At 50.7% G+C, this 17,626-nt stretch overlaps 1 protein-coding gene across 2 annotated transcripts in view; it reads right to left on the bottom strand.

Annotated features, from left to right (window-relative positions):
• PHF6 (PHD finger protein 6) overlaps positions 1 to 17,626 on the bottom strand; it is a 402,720-nt gene that overhangs the window by 101,035 nt on the left and 284,059 nt on the right. For both annotated transcript variants that reach the window (XM_085607909.1, XM_085607910.1), the window contains exon 8: positions 17,219 to 17,323. In XM_085607909.1, the coding sequence (XP_085464035.1) occupies positions 17,219 to 17,323 (105 nt within the window). The remainder of the gene's footprint in view (positions 1 to 17,218; positions 17,324 to 17,626) is intronic.

The following is a 17,626-nucleotide window of genomic DNA, read 5'->3' as shown; positions in this document are numbered from 1 at the left end:
TGTTTCTCGGCACCAACGGTAGGCTGGCTCAAGCCTGAGCCGCCGGAATGCTTGATAGGCTTCTTTACCGGGCCCGAAGGCGCAGTGTGGGAAGCAGTGTCCTTGGTCGAGCCTAGGCTCGAGGGCGAAGGCGTGACCGAAGCCTTTTTCGATGCCGTCAAGGGTGTGGGGTAGGGGTGGATGTTGATACTCACAACCCTCTGTGCCGGGGTGATGTCCTCGACATCTGAATCGTCGGCCTCGGAGGCGCTGACGAGGCCCTCCTCGGTGCGCTGTCCTTCTGGAGCATCGACGCCTTCTCCGAAGATGTCGTCTGGGATCGCTGTCGACGAGTGTGCCATGGTTCTTCTCGCCCTTCGGTCTCGAATGGTTTTCTTGGACCGGAAGGACTTGCACGCTGGACAGTCTCGAGCCTCGTGTTCAGGGGAGAAGCAGAGGTTGCATACCTCATGGAGATCGGTGTGGGGAAATTTGGACCCACACCGAGGACACTTTTTGAATGGAGTCCATTCCATCAGCCAGGACCGGAGCTTGGGTAGGCCCTCAGGCCCTCGTCGACGACCGGAATCGAAGACTTTGATCGATGAGAGCCGCGTCGAGTGTGGAGATCGCGATCGAAAACAATACCACGAAAGGGGGAAAGGATTGCGCGTCGATAGAAGAACTGGAAACTGTTCGGAACCGGAGCGCGAAGATCACATCCGAGCCCGATGGCGGAAAAAACAATCTGAGGATGGAGCCGAAGCCCATGCGCAATACGATCCAAAGGAGGAGTCACATACCTTGTGACTTCCAAAGACTTTCCAAGAGGAAAAACAACTGCAAACATCCGGGCCCAACACCAGATGGGCGATCTATGCACAGTGTGTAATCTGCAGCTCATATGCCTCGAACACACCTTTTCGTTATTATTCTCATATCAGTCCACAACAAGAGTAATCAGAGCTACGGAAAAGTTTAAAATGTTTTCTTTTTAACTACGTGCTCTAAGATGCAGTACTTTTACTAACGTAAGCAGACACATGATTAAAAATAAAACCATCAGCATTGTTACAATTCCATAGAAAATTAAGGGAGAAATCATATTAAAAATGATAGTGGAAAACAAGGCCTATAATACTTTGTGAACCACCCTCCCTTGGCTAGTAAACTAGTTTTGTAAACTAATAGAAGGTCTCTAGGTTTGAATGGGGAACCCCATACCTCAAAGATCAGTTTAGGTGAATCACATCACGGATCAGCTCTGCTCTCTGTGTCTGGAAAGGTTTTCTCCAAGTGCCTGAATTATGCATGGAAATGCAATATTAAAATAACCAGAGTTTCAGATATTTGTAGCTGTGTGTGTGTTGTGTCTAGAGCATGGGCCGATCAACCTGAATTCAACAGCATACATTGTTATTTGACCATGACGGCTTCTGAACACAGTGTTCAAACTAAGGTCGCGGGGCACGTCTAGGGATGTGAACAACAGACCGTTCCTATGAAGAAAAAGCAAGCAAGCAGTTTTACTTGTAATAACAGCTACCTGTAGTGTCGTGTGCAAAAGCAGCAAAGCAGCAAGATGGCGTTTAGCTTCTAAAGCACTTATGCTAACATAGCAATGTGTGCACAAAGAACTTTGTCTTCACTACAGTGGTACCACTCTACTAGGCACTTACAAGTAGATTAAATGTGCAATTGGTATAAGCCAATTCCACCATGTTTTAAGGAGAGCGCACAAGCACTTTAGCAAGTGGTAGAGCACGCAGAATCCTAAGGCTAGCAACAACAAGATCAGCAAGAATAGGAGTTGAGAAGGCAAATGTTTGGGGGAAGACTACCCTTAGGCTGACAAGTCTAACATGAGCAAATGAGAGATCTTCAGTCAGGGAAGGCAACTGGCCCTAATGGCCTACTCATAGAACTATATAAAAGAATGGCCGCTATGTTAACCCTCCACATGTGCAAGATGTCCCAAGAAGTGAGAGAGGATGGGCTATTGCATATAGGCCAGGATACGGCCACAATAATATGGATATTGAAGGAGGGCAAGCCTCCAACTGAGTGCGCCTCCTATTGGCCCATCTCGCTGCCTAATATGGAGAGCAAAGTTCTGGCTACAATTCTAGCCACCATAGGGGAACAAGATTTAATACTGAAGGGAACAGTTGAACCCACAGTGGTGTTGTCTCTGGGCATGGTCAGGGAATTTAGCACCCTGAATTTGTCTTAAAGTTGAGGAGAGTTGGAGAGGGTGCTCATTGGCCCCACCTACATTAAATGTGTGAGAATGTTGTACCAGCAGCCAAGGACCAGGTTGTGGGTCATTTGGGTCTGATCCGACCAGTTTCTACTCCACAGAGGCACCTGATAGGGATCCACTCTCTCCCTTATGCTCTTTGTCCTGCCACTGGAGCCCCCTGCCTGATGGGTTCGGAAGGACCAACAGGTGCATGGCCTGAACTACGAGGAAGGGTTAAATGTGTATATATCACTATACGCGGATGATATTCTCCTTTACATGGCGCAACCTGATGAAAGGAATCCTATACTGCTGCACATCTTTCAACCGTTTGCCAATTACCGGGGTACTAAATAAATTGTGGAAAATCCCTTTTATATTCGCTTACTAAATGGATGGGTCTCTCTGCCCGATCTGACCAGTTGGTCAAAGCTAAAGCGGGCTTTACATACCTTGGCATTTATGTAGTCAAGAATCCAGAATAACACTTGAAAGCAAACCTATACCCAATATAAGTACAGTTAAAAAAAGATGGTGAACACTGGAGGGCACTTCACCTGTCCTTGCTAGGTCGTGCAGTTCCGTACAAGATGATTACACTCCCTAATGTACAAGTTACTTACCTTCGGTAACGATGTATCTGGTAGAGACGATTCTAGCCGCAGATTCCTTAACGTAGAATTATCCCCAGGAGTGAGACTGGACCCGGAAAACTTTCATTGCCCAGCATCTCTGCGCGCCGGGGGGCTACCATGCGACTCCGCCCTGACGTCGTCCACGGGCGTGGCGTCAGCGAGGTCACTTAAGCCCCACCCCGGCGCGCTGACATCAGTTTTCTACAGAGAACTTTTCCGCGCCACAACGCGGAAACATCACAATCAAAACTGTGGAGATTACGGGAACAGTGTGAGAAAGTGGCTCTGTATATACTGTTCCCAAATAGGTACAGTGTGTACAGAGTCCACAGTCCCCAGAGGTTTGGCAGAGGCTAAAGTTAGATATAACCTTACTCTCTAAAGTGGTAGCTTGGTCGAGCAGTAAGGCAGTATCAGAGGACAATATGCTTGTTTTATTCTAGAACCAACAATAGGTATTAAAATATACTTTTCTCAGAATGAGATGCTTTAGGTAAATACTTTTGCAATATGCAATTGGCTTTTGTAGATAATTACAAGTTGTTGCAAGAGGCAACACAATTTTAAACACAATAATGCATTGAGTTCAATGGAAGTTTCAAGTTATTTGCAATAGATTACTCTTAGGATTACTTTTGTGATTCCAGGACTGGATTTTAGATTCAGTCCTGGGACAGTACTTAGAAACAAGTGATAAAAGTCGACTTAGTTACTGTTATGATTTTTAGTTAATATTTTGCTTTAAAAGTTGACACTTAGAAGAAATTTCATAGAAAACAGTCAATGATTCCCTATGGAAGAAAATTCAAGTTGCAGGTATGATATGTTCTCGTTACTTTTGCAATCCAGTACTGGGTACCTAGACTCAGTACTGGGACCTCTATCTAAAACAGGTAAGTAATTACGTTTTCACAGTTTGGACGATTTTTAAAGAATATTTGAAGTTTGCAAAAATCGACAGAAGAAATTTCACAGAAAAACAATCAATGATTTCCTATGGAAGAAAATTGGGTTACTGGTAAGCACGGTTGTGAATATTTTTCAGGGTTAGTGCTGGGCACCAAGATCCAGCACTGGGATCTCACCTAATAGCAGGTGAGTATTTTCATTTTCGTTACTCGGCTGATTTTTGGTGAATATTTTAAGTTTTGAAAACTTCACACACAGAAGAAATTTCAGAAGAAACCAGTCAATGTTACCCTATGGAGAAAATGGAGTTATCGGCTTTTGGGGAAGTACTCGACTGGCAAAGTTAAGGTTTTGGGCACAGACTCAGGGGTCTCCCAGGGTCAGGTAGGTACAGTTGTTAAACCCTCAGCGGCACAGGGGCAGCCGGGTGCAGAGTGAGTTAGGCACAATGTTATCCTATGGGAGGCAGGGGGGCCTTTGTGGGTGGCTTCTGACTAGCAGGCCCCGCGGCTGTGGGAGCTGGGCTCCTGGTCACTTGCTCAGAGCAAATGGGGAAGTAGATAGGTGTAGAGGTTACACTGCCAGGGCCACTCGGGTGGCTGGGTGCAGGGTGCTTTTGAGCCTTCGGGTGCTCAATTGATTTCAATGGGAAAGCTCTGGTTTGGAAAAAGACTGCAAGCTCGGGGACGAAGATTATTCAGGTGCCACCACCACTTCGAGAGGTAAGTTGGGTAGTTGGAGGATACGTAGGTACCCAGGAGTTGGGCACAGGGGGCCGCAGGGCGCCGGGTGCAGGGGTGCCTTTTGGTGTCGGGAAATCTTACCCTCTGTTGATCGCGGTTGGGGGGGTACCTGGTTCTGAGGCTGCAGGCGTCGTCAGTAGCATCGAGGGAAGTCCTTGGGTGCCGGACTCGGGGTCACAGTCGCCGGGGGGTCGTCCTCGTGGTCTTTGTTCACTCCGGCACAGATCAGGCTTGGCGGGTGCAGGGTTCGCGGTTCCGGGCTGATGCCAGGGATTAGAAGCGGATTTTGAGTAGAGCCTCTACTCATGGGAGTCCCAGGTGCTTAGAGCCAAAAGGTAGCCAGGTCCTCCGGGGTTTGTGAGGTTGCTGGCCACAAGAGGTGCCGGGTTGTAGCAGGAGCAGGTTCGAGGGTCGACAGGCCGGTAGGGCTGGGGCCAAAGCAGTTGGTGTCTTCCTCTTCTTAGCAGCTGCAGGGCAGGTCTTCTTTCTTCTTGCTCTTCTTTGTATTTCATAACCTGGAATCTAGGGAAGGAAGGTTCAGGGTGCCCCTAAATACTAGATTTGGGGGCGTTACAGGTAGGTAAAGGGCAGGGACCAATGGGTCCCGGTCCTGGGGTGGGTACATTCTGCCACTCTCCTGTGGGAGGGGGGCAGTAGCATAGTCCTGATTGGGTAGAGCCTCCCATCTTCAAGATGGCGAGTGCCCGGAGAGGTGCTTCACCTCGCCTCCCCCACCTGAAGGGTGGGGTTGGCAGGCTGGCACATCCCCTGTCCTTATTTGGGGTTTCCGGCCAGGCTTCCCGCCAGATTGGGGGATTGCCTTTGAAGCTTCCCCCTGTCCATCCTGGGGGAGGAGACCTAGCACCTCGCCCAGGATGTGCATTGTTGCAGGCCCAGGAGAGCAGGGGCTCTCCTACCCAGGGGTCCAGCAACATGTCTGCTGTGTGGCAGCCTAGGCAGCCTCTCAGACCAGACGTGGATTGTAGGTTAGGTTTCAGGGGGCATCTCTAAGATACCCTCTGTGGTGCTTGGTACACTAAATCCCACACTGGCATCAGTGTGGGTTTAATGTGCTGAGAAGTTTGATACCAAACTTCTAAGTCTTCAGTGTTGCCAGTATGGTGCTGTGGAGTTCGTGTTTGACAAGCTCTCAGCACCATGTACTCTTAAATGGCAGCACTGCACTTACAGGGCCCAGGAATGGACCTGGGTACTGTAGGGGAACAGGGCTCATGCTCCTGTGCCCACACCACTGGCATAGGGCACCCAGCTAGAGGGGTGGCTGATGTATGCCAGGGCAGTGTAGGTGGTGGGCATGGCACACATTGATGTGTGCCATGTAGACTCTTTGTTTTGTCTTGTACCCAGACACTCAGCCTGCAAGGGCAGTGTGTGTGTGTGTGTTAGGGTACAGGGCCCCTAAGGGAGGCACAATGAGTGCTGCAGCCCTTAGAGGCCTTCCCTGGTCACAAGGTGTGGGTACCTAGGGTACCATTTAATAGGGGCTGACATGTGGCCAGGGTTTGCCAATTTGGGTTGGATGTTTTTGTTTAGGGAAGGAACATAGGCCCTGGGCACCTGATTGGCAGGAGTCCAGGGCACACTCAGTCAAAGTACATTCAGCAATTCAGCAAAAAGTGGGGGCATACCATGCAAGAAAGATGGCACTTTCTCACACAACCCCCCCTCCCCCCCAAACGAAAGGTGATGAGACTAACCTTGCCCTATGGAGTCTTCATTGTCTAAGTGGAAGAACCTGGAAAGTCCATCTGCATTGGCATGGGCAGTCCCTGGTCTGTGTTCCACTTCAAAGTCCATTCCCTGTAGGGAGATGAACCACCTTAGTAGTTTTGGATGTTCCCCTTTCATCTGCATTAGCCATCTGAGAGGTCTGTGGTCAGTTTGATCCAGGAAGTGAGTAACAAACAAGTATGGCCTCAACTTCTTCAGGGACCAAACCACAGCAAAGGCCTCCCTCTCAATGGCACTCCAACGCTGCTCTCTGGGGAGTATAAAAGCGACAGGTTGGTCTTGGCCTTCATCATTGGTCTGGGATAGGACCGCTCCTATCCCTAGCTCAAAGGCATCAGTCTGCACTATGAACTGCTTGGCATAATCTGGAGCTTTTAGAATTGGTGCTTAGCACATTGCTTCTTTCAGAGTGTCAAAAGCCTTTTGGCAACTAACTGTCCAGTTAACCTTCTTGGGCATTTTCTTGGAGGTGAGTTCTGTGAGGGGGGGGGGGGGGGGGGGGGGGTCACAATGGACCCATATCCCTTCACAAACCTCCTGTAGTGCCCAGTCAAGCCAAGGAATGCCCTGATTTGGGTCTGGGTTGTTGGAGCTACCCAGTCCAGGATGGCCTGGTTCTTGGGTTGTAAGGGTTGTACCTGGCCTCCACCTACAAGGTGGCCCAAGTACACCACAGTGCCCTGCCCTATCTGGCATTTGGATGCCTTGATAGTGAGACCTGCATTTTGCAGAGCCTCTAAAGCCTTCCCAAGGTGGATCAGGTGATCCTGCCAGGTGGAGCTAAAGAACAAGTTACTTACCTTCGGTAACGATGTATATGTAAGAAACATTAGTTAGTTAGATTCCTCACCTTAGAATATCCCCAGGCGTCAGGCTGGATCCGGAAAGATTTTTGTAGCAATACCCCTTGCGCGTCGCTAGGCGTCGTCGTGCGCCGGAATGACGTCGTCGGAGTACTTAAGACGCCACCCTTGTGCGCTGACGTCAGTTCTTATACATAGCTTTCCGCGCCAGGGACGCTGAGCCATGCAAGAGACCGACACTGGTGCCAAAAAATCTAGGGCCCTGAAAGGGAGAACCTTAACCCTAGATGTCGGTTCGCAGAACGGGGAGGATGGGTGGGTCGGTGAGGAATCTTAACTAACTAATGTTTCTTACAGATACATCGTTACCGAAGGTAAGTAACTTGTTCATCTGAAAGAAACACGTTAGTTAGATTCCTCACCTTAGAATAGATACCCCAGCAATACCAACCCCGGAGGTGGGCCTGCGAATCAAGATCACACCAGAAAGTCCTGGAGAACAGAACGGCCAAAGTGGCCATCTCTCCGGACTTGGCTGTCCAGGCAATAGTGCTTGGCGAACGTGTGCAGTGAAGCCCACGTCACCGCCTGACAGATGTCCTGCAAGGGGACTCCCCGTCCCAGGGCAGTTGTCGCCGCTGTGGCCCGGGTGGAATGGGCTCTCAGCCCAACAGGAGGGACCTTTTTCGCCAAAGAATAGCAGAGTTTAATACACAACAGAAAAGAAGGACGTGTCCGGAGGACAACCTTATCCGGATGAACCGAAAGGAAGGGAGGCTTAGCAGACAGAGCCTGGAGCTCACTCACCCGTCTAGCGGAGGTGATAGCCACCAGGAAGGCAGTTTTCAGAGTCAGTAGATGAAGGGGACAGTTGTGAAGGGGCTCAAAGGGAGCGCACATCAGAAAAGTGAGAACAAGGTTCAAGTCCCACTGAGGCATTACGAATGGAACAGGAGGGAAAATATGAGTAATGCCCTTGAGAAAACGGGAGATGACAGGGGACTTGAAAAGAGAAGGCTGATCAGGAAGCCTTAAGAAAGCAGAGATTGCAGCAAGATACCCCTTCAAGGTGCCCAGAGCAGAGCCCTGCTGGGCTAAAGAAAGAAGAAAGAGGAGAACCTCAGAAAGAGGGGCAGAAAGGGGATCCACAGCCTTTGCTGTGCACCATGCCACAAATTTGTTCCACCGGCAGGCGTATACCGTCTTTGTGGAGGGACGCCTGGCTGCCAGAATGACATCACAGACTTCAGGAGGCAAGTCAAATGGCATCAACTGTCGCCGCTTAATCTCCACGCATGGAGGTGGAGGCTGGACAGGTTCGAGTGGAGGACCGTCCCCTGCTGCTGCGACAGAAGGTCCTCCTGAAGAGGCAGTCGTATCGGGGGATCGATGGACATACTGAGTAGCTCGGGATACCAGTACCTTCGTGCCCAATCCGGAGCCACCAAGATGACTTGGGCCCGGTCGCGCCCGATCTTCTTCAGCACTCTGGGCAGAAGTGGTATAGGCGGAAAGGCGTACAACAGACTCCACTCAACACGAAAAGCATCTCCGAGCGAGTGCCGCCTTGGAAAATCAAACGCGCAGAACTGCTGACATTGCGCATTCTCTTCGGTGGCGAATAGATCTAACCAAGGCTCTCCCCACTGCAGAAAGAGACCTTGCGCCACGTCCGAGTTCAGACGCCATTCGTGCTCCATCATGCACCAGCGGCTGACTTCGTCCGCTCTGGCGTTCAGAGAGCCCGCCAGATGTTGAACCACCAGGGTGATGCCCTGATGTTCCAGCCATGTCCAGAGGCGCAGAGCCTCCTGACAAAGGGTCCACGACCCCACCCCGCCCTGTTCGTTGCAATACCACATGGCGGTGGTGTTGTCCGTGAACATCTGCACGACATTTCCCCGGACAGAGGGAAGGAAGGCTTTTAGTGCAAGTCGGATCGCCCTCCGCTCCAATAGGTTGATATGGAGCCGAGTCTCCGCTGGAGACCAGAGTCCTCTGATCTCCGCCTCTCCCATATGGCCCCTCCCATCCCAGGAGGGACGCATCCGTCACTACGACATGCTCCGGTTGGGGTAGGGAGAGGGATCTGCCGCTGACCCAATCGCGATTCGTGAGCCACCACTGCAGCTGGTTCGTAGTGCCCTCCGAGATCAAGACATGGTCGGACAGGTTGCCTCGATGCTGGGCCCACTGAAACTTCAGGTCCCACTGCAGAGCCCGCATCCGCCACCTGGCGTGAGGTACCAACAGGATGCAGCAGGCCATCAGCCCCAGAAGCCGCAACACCAACCTGAACGAAACCCAGGACAGAGGCCGGAAGATGGAAATCAGGGCCTGAATGTCCCGGACCCGCTGTTCCGGCGGATAGACCCGGAACTGCGCCGAATCGAGAACCGCCCCAATGAAAAGGAGCTTCTGGGAGGGACTCAGGTGCGACTTCGGCTCATTGATGGAGAACCCCAGCGAGTGCAGGAGGTCGGCCATAGTCTGAAGGTGGGAGACGACTTGCTGGGGCGAGCCCGCCTTCAACAGCCAGTCGTCAAGATAGGGGAAGACTGGAACCCCTGATCGGCGCAGATGAGCTGCGACCACAGCCATCACTTTCGTGAACACTCGAGGGGCACTGGTGAGGCCGAAGGGGAGCACGGTGAACTGAAAGTGCTCCTGACCCACCGTGAACCGCAGGTAACGCCGGCGGGCAGGCAGGATGGGGATGTGGAAATAAGCGTCCTGCAAGTCCAACGCTACCATCCAGTCTCCAGGGTCTAGGGCAGCCAGAACCTGAGCGAAAGTGAGCATCTAGAACCGGTCCTTCCGGAGGAAGGCGTTGACGCTCCTAAGATCGAAGATCGGGCGTAGGCCCCCTTTGCCCTTCTTGGGAATCAGAGTAGTGGGAATAACAACCACGACCCACTTCTGGACCAGGAACACGCTCGACGGCCTCTTTGGCCAAGAGGGCCGAAACCTCCTCTCGTAGAAGATGCAAATGATCCCCCGACATACGTTGGTTCAGCGGTGGCATGACTGGAGGGGTCGTCTCGAAGGGGAGGGAGTAGCCCCTTCGGACGATTTGCAGCACCCACCTGTCCGACGTGATGGAGCGCCAGTGGAGCAGGTGATGGCGAACCCTGCCGCCCACTGGCGTTGAATGGGCCTGAAAGCTCGGACTAGGAAGGCTTTGAGGCGGATGCTGCGGGGGTGGATGTGGACTGACCGGCACGTTGACCTCCAGTACCGCCTCGGCGGAATCCACGTCCGCGTGCAGGTTGGTTCTGCGGCCGGTGGCTGGGCGGACGCAAGGAGGCGCCCCTTCCTTGGCCACGAAAGGCGGAAGTTTGCGGCCACGGGGCCGAAAGACCCAAGGATTTGGCCGTGGCCCGGGAGTCCTTGAACCGAGCCAGCGCACTGTCCGCCTTCTCACCAAAAAGGCGAGTGCCATCAAAGGGCATGTCCATGAGGGAACTCTGGACATCCCCCGAAAATGACGTGGACCTCAGCCAGGCGTGACGCCGAAGCGCCACCGTGGTGGAAATCGCCCGACCCAGCAAGTCCGTGGTGTCAAGTCCACACCGTATGGCATGCCGTGCTGCATCTCGACCGAGTGAGTCGTGTCCGGGCCTCCACCGGGCACAAGGGCAGCACGTCCTCCACCGTATCCCACAGAGTGGGAATAACGGTCCAAAAGGCAAGCGGTATTTAAAGACCGCAGCCCCAAACTCAGGGACGAGAACAGTTTCTTGCCAAACTGTTCCAACCTCTTGGATTGTCGATCCGGAGGAGCGGACGGGAAGGAGGATTGGGAGGTTGAGGCCTGGATAACCAGACTCTCGGGTCGGGTGTTGGGAGAGGAAACTGGGGTCGCCCGGAGCAGGGCAGTGGCGCCGGGCAACGTTCCGGTCCACAGGAAGGACTGTGGAGGGCTTGGACCAAGTGCCCTGCAGAACGTCAATGAGGGCCTCATTAAACTGCAGCAGAGGCTCAGTGGAGCTTGCTGTCGGTTGAAGGACCTCTGTGAGGACGTTAGTCCTAACGGCCACAGCAGGCAACTCGAGCCCTAGGGCTTCGGCCGCCTTGCGCAGCACCACTGAGAAGGCTGCACCCTCCTCCAAGGCCACAGTCGGAGGAGAGATGAAACCAGCGTCCGGGGAGGTATCCAGACCGCTGGCATCCCCCAATTCCTCTGCCCAGTCTTGAGAAAGTTGGGCCTGAGCGGCCATAGGGTCTTCAGACCCCTCCCAGTCGCCCTCGTCATCCGATTCCCGATAAACAGGAGGAACGATCGGAGCCGGGCAGTAGATGAAGTGTTCACCAATCGGCGCAGGTAGCGGTGCCGGGCGGCGCCGTGCCTGCGTCGGGCCCGGACCGGGGCTAAACTGGGGAATGACGTCGTCCGGGGACGGTGTCGGAGGTGGAACTGGTGTCGGCGCCGGCGGAGGAGGCGTCGTGAGGTCGACCGGCACCAACCGAGATCCAGGCCTGGATCCCTTGGGGACCTGCGGCGTCGGGGCCGGAGATTCCGGCACGCGAGGTCGCCCAGTCGAACCTGCGGGGCCCGAAGGTGCGCCTACAGGCGTCGACGGCCGAGCCAGGCCCCTCATTGCCGAGAGGAAGGCACTGACTTCCGCCGGAGTCGCGTCAGTCCCAGGGACTGGCGGGTATGGGGACGGACGCTGCTCCTGCGGCTCCGACAGAGCCGCGGGGGTGGGACCACCCGGACCCTCAACCAAGTCGCACGACCGGCGAGGGGAGTCCAAAGAGCGATGTCGTCTCTTGGACTTCTTGGAGTGCTTCGACTTACCCGAAGACCCCGACGAGCGATGACGATGGCTGCGGCTCCGCGACCGGTCCTTGGACCTCCTTCTGGACCGGGACCGAGAGCGGCGCGGAGCCGAGTGCCGAAGCTCGAGAAGCTTATGGGACCGCTCCCGCCTAGCTTTCGATGTCAAGGCCTGGCAATCGAGGCACGACTCCGCGTCATGGTGGGCCCCCAGGCAATACAGGCACCGGCGATGGTGATTCGTCACCGACATCAGGCGATGACAGGCGTCACAGGCTTTGAAACCAGGCATCCTACTGGCACCAGAGTAGAGTCGATAGACCAAAATAAGTCAAAAAAGTTAGTCAAAAAATGACTAGGGGTAAGCTCTTCCCGGATCGGCGCTTACTGGCGCGGAAAAAAGAAGAACTGACGTCAGCACGCGAGGGCGGCGTCTAAGTACTCCGACGACGGACGCGGAGCCGCAGACGACGCCTAGCGACGCGCAAGGGGTATTGCTACAAAAATCTTTCCGGATCCAGCCTGACGCCTGGGGATATTCTAAGGTGAGGAATCTAACTAAAGTGTCTCTTTCAGATGACAGCAATATCATCAAGATAAGCTGCACTAAAGGACTCCAGCCCAGCCTGGACATGGTTCACCAACATCTGGAAGGTGCCAGGGGCATTCTTTAACCCAAAGGGCATCACAGTAAACTGATAATGCCCATCAGGGGTGGAGAATGCGGTCTTTTCTTTTGCTCCTGGGGCCATGCCAATCTGCGAGTACCCTGCAGTTAAGTCAAAGGTACTGAGGAATTGGGCTGCCCCTAATTTATCTATCAGCTCATCTGCTCTTGGAATAGGGTGAACATCTGTCTTGGTGACAGTGTTGAGCCCTCTATAGTCCACACAGAACCTCATCTCTCTCTTTCCACCTTGTTGATGAGGTTTTGGGACCAGAACCACTGGGCTAGCCCAGGGGCTCTCAGAGGGTTCAATGACCCCCAACTCCAGCATCTTGCTGACCTCAGCTTTGATGCTTTCCTTGACTTGGTCTGACTGGCGATAGATTTTGTTCTTGACAGGTGCACTGTCACCAGTGTCCACATCATGGTTACACCAGTTTGTCAGACCAGGGGTCAGGGAAAAGAGGCTAGCATACTGTTGCAAGACCTCCTTGCAGTCAGTCTGCTGTTGGGCAGAGAGGGTGTCTGAAAAGACCACACCATCTACTGACCCATCTCGTGGGCTGTAGGAGAGGCGGTCAGGGAGAGGTTCACTCTCTGCTTCCTGTTCCTCATCAGTCACCATCAGCATGGTGATGTCAGCCCTGTCATTGTAGAGCTTAAGGCGGCTCACATGGATAACCCTTTTAGGTGTCCTGCTAGTGCCCAGGTCAACTAAATAGGTGACCTCACTCTTTCTTTCTAGGATAGGGTAAGGGCCACTCCATCTATCTTGGAGGGCCCTTGGTGCCACTGGCTCCAAAACCCACACCTGTTGCCGCTTTTTGGTCATACCAGTGCTTCTGAAGCTCCTGGCTGGCCTCAAGATTTGTGGATGCTTTCTCCATGTACTCAGCCATTCTGGACCTTAGGCCAAGCACATAGTCCACTATGTCTTGTTTAGGCTCTTGAAGAGGCCTCTCCCAGCCCTCTTTTACAAGACACAGTGGTCCCCTCACAGGATGACCAAACAGAAGTTCAAAGGGTAAGAATCCTACTCCCTTCTGTGGTACTGCTCTGTAAGCGAAAAGCAGGCATGGTAACAGGACACCCCATCTCCTTTTGAGCTTCTCAGGGAGACCCATGATCATGTCTTTTAATGTCTTGTTGAATCTCTCAACAAGGCCATTGGTTTGTGGATGGTAGGGTGTAGTAAATTTGTACTGCACTACACACTCCTTCCACATGTGTGTTAGGTAAGCAGACATGAAGTTGGGACCTCTGTCTGAAACTACCTCCTTAGGAAACCCTACCCTGTTGAAAACACCCAGGAGGGCCTTGGCTACCGCAGGAGCTGTAGTAGTCCTAAGTGAAAGTGCTTCAGGGTACTTAGTAGCATGATCCACTACTACTAGAATAAATTTGTTACCTGAGGCTGTGGGAGGTTCAAGTGGACCCACAATGTCCACGCCTACCCTTTCAAAGGGCACCCCCACCACTGGGATGATGGGGGCCTTTTGGTGGCCACCTGTCTTGCCACTGGCTTGACAGGTAACACAGGAACTGACAAACTCCTTCACCTTTTGGTGCATCTGGGGCCAGTAAAAGTGACTCACTAGCCTTTCCCAAGTTTTGGATTGCCCCAGATGTCCAGCCAGGGGGATGTCATGAGCCAAAGTTAGGAGGAACTCACTGTACTTCTGTGGCACTACCACCCTCCTGGTGGTTCCAGGAGTGGGGTTTCTTGCCTCAGCATACAGTAATCTCTCTTCCCAACAAGCTCTGTGGGTACCACTGACATCTCCCTTTGCTTCTGAAACAGCTTGCTGCCTCAGCTTTCAAGAGTGGGACAGTCTCGCTGGCCCTGGCACAGCTCTTCCCTAGAGGGTCCCCCTGGGCCCAAGAATTCAACCTGGTAAGGGTAAAGCTCCATGGGCTCAGGGGTATCCAAATCCTCTCCCTGTGGAGAGGGGTCCTGAATGTCTTGCTGTGCAGAAGCTGGTTCCCCAGTCTTCTTTCCTTTTCTCTTGGTTGGTTGGGCCATTATTTCAGGCTCTAGACCTACTTTTTCACCCTTCCTCTTGATCTGTGCTCTGGTTTGCGCACACACCAATAAAGGGATGCCCAGCATGGCTGCATGGGCCTTTAGCTCAACCTCAGCCTAGGCTGAGGTTTCCAGATCATTTCCAACCAGACATGCGGCTGGCAACTTTGGAGAGACCACTACCTGTTTCAGGCCAGTAAACCCCCACACCCCCCCTCCTAAAGTCACCATGGCCATGGGATGACTAGTGGTGACACTGTCAGCATTGGTGACTGGGTAAGACTTCCCAATCAAATATTGCTCAGGGGAAACCAGTGTGTCTTTCACCATAGTGACACTGGCACCTTTGTTTTGTTATGCTATGCTATGTTTTATTATGCTATGTTTTGTTATGCTATGCTATGTTTTGCTATGCTATGCTTTGTTATGCTATATTTTGTTAAGCTATGTTTTGTTGTGTTTTCTTATGCTGTGCTTTGTTATGCTATGCTACGTTTTGTTATGCTATGCTTTGTTATGCTATGTTTTGTTATGGTGTGCTTTGTTATGCTATGCTATGTTGTGTTATGCTATGCTATGCCTTGTTGTGTTTTGTTATGCTATGCTATGTTTTGTTATGCTTTGTTTTGTTATGCTATGCTTTGTTATGCTATGCTTTGTTATGGTATGCTATGTTTTGTTGTGTTTTGCTATGCTATGCTTTGTTATGCTATGCTATGTCTTGTTATGCTATGCTATTTTTTTGTGTTTTGTTAATAATTATAATAATAATCCACATTTGTAAAGTGCAAACTATCACCCGTAAGGGTCTCTAGGCGCTGGGGGCCATCGGGAAAATTAGGCAAGCTATTGCCCAGAGTCACATGGTGCTGGGCTAATCTGCAGCCAGCGCCGGGGATCGAAACCGTGATCCCCAGGGTCCGGAGTCAGTCGCCCTGGCCACGGCGCCACACCTCTTCTATGCTATGCTTTGTTTTGTTATGCTATGCTATGCTTTGTTTGGTTGTGTTTTGTTATGCTATGCTAGGCTTTGTTGTGTTTTGTTATGCTATGCTTTGTTGTGTTTTGTTATGCTATGCTTTGTTGTGCTTTGCTATGCTATGTTTTGTTGTGTTATGCTAAGCTATGTTTTGTTATGCTATGATTTGTTATGTTATGTTGTGTTAGGCTAGGCTATGTTAGGCCAGGTTGTGTTGTGTTATGTTTTTGTTATGTTATGTTATACTATGTTTTGTTAGGTTATACTATGTTATGTTATACTATGTTATGTTATGCTATACTATGTTATGTTATGTTTTGCTATGCTATGTTATGATATGTTATGATATGTTGTGTTACGCTGGGCTATGTTATGTTTTGTTATGTTATGTTATGCAATTGTATGCAATGCTATGCTATTTTTGTTATGTTATGTAATGGTATGTTATGTTATGCTATTTTTGCTATGTTATGTTATCATGTGTTTATGCAACAGAGCAGAAAGGTAAGACACGTCACATCACCAAACAATGCTTGCCATGTTTTGAGCTGCGCGTGCAGTCCGCATTCGGGTCAATCTGAGCTATCATTAATGCAAGGAGACATTCGATACTTTTGGAATGCACACGCTACAACTTGAAAGCTCGGTTCATGTGCTCCAGTGATTGCAACCGATACTTGCCAGTATTTAACATGCTGACGGATGAGTAATTTTGTGATCTGGAATCCGAGCCAATAGTCATCAGTGCACAACTGCATTTAGATATGCCGGAAATTTAATTGCTGCCTCGGCACGAAAACACAGTCTGCCAGGATCCCCCTGTCCTCCCAGTGACCCTGTGCGCCTCTGAGCTCTGTGCCTGCTTCACAGCTGTCGTGAAGACTTTTCTTATCTGCATGTTAAATAAACAAGCAGATAAGAAAAGTCTTCACAGCAGCCGTGAAGCAGGAGACCCAGTTTGGATGGGCCGTCCCAAAAGGACAAAGGGCGGTAACTTAGACGCCTCATTTTCAATGGGAAGCCACCGTTTACCATAAATGGTGACGCTACCCAATGAAAATGAGGGGTGGGGCTTCAAGCCCCCTTCTAAAATATACTCACCCACAATATGTCTTGCAGACGCGAGCAACGCATGCGCGCTGCCACGCAGGTCTGCGAGACCTAAAAACATATACAGTATGTTTTCTTGTCTGTGTTTTTTGTTAAAAGTGGATGAATGCAGAAAAAAGTAGAGCCGGATATTCACTGAGTCACCATGTTTGTAGAAAGAAAAGATGGGGTTCTCAATCTCAGGCTGCAATCCATCCATGTTCAAGAAAATGTTAATGACGCAACAGGAGGGTGCAAAGGATGAGTACTTTGTTACTTGTCTTAAGTATTCTTTAGTGCCAAAACTCTAAACTGAAGTCTCTTGTCTGACAAAACCTAAACCCACTTCAGGTAAAAGTCTTTACAATTTCCTAAAATGAAAAGTCCTGAAGAGGATCTTGCATTAACATAAGTGAAATATATGTATGTATATCTGCGGAGTCTGCATTACAAGTATTAAGTTTTGTATACATTGAATGGCGTTGAATCTGAAGGATTTACACAGGATTTAGGGGATGGTGAAGTTATTACCCAAGTAAGAGGCAGTTTTTTTGCATGTAGAACTAAGAGGTGTGCATGAAGTGGACTTAATACATCTTAAAAATAAACAAGCATACCATTCTCTTCCCTCGTTTCATTTCTTGAATTACAGTTTTAATATCGAAATCTCCAAATTCTGCCCTTGACGTCGTCGTCAGCTGAACAGTGCCAGAAGAGAATAACTGGAAAAGAATGTCATACATAGGAATAAGTCTATGGAACAATCAAAGCTTGGAGTAAAAACTAGGCCGTAACAAACTTCTCAAAGGGCAAGAGACATTTGTACACAAAATGTTTTGAACAGTTCAGAGATAATTTATACACAATACTCAAACCTATTTACAGTGCCCATTTGAAAGCATTAACTAAGAGGTCTAAAAGATGAAAGAAAGGAACACATTACTTACCTTGTAAGCATCTGTTTGTAGCGTGTAGTGCTGTATATTCAAATGCATTGCATACTTCTGCCATCTAGTGTTGGGTCT

Source organism: Triturus cristatus, chromosome 5_2, assembly GCF_964204655.1.
Source record: "Triturus cristatus chromosome 5_2, aTriCri1.1, whole genome shotgun sequence".
Lineage (NCBI taxonomy): Eukaryota > Metazoa > Chordata > Amphibia > Caudata > Salamandridae > Triturus > Triturus cristatus.
Note: the sequence above shows the minus strand (reverse complement) of the source record. Positions and strands in the feature narration are given on the sequence as shown.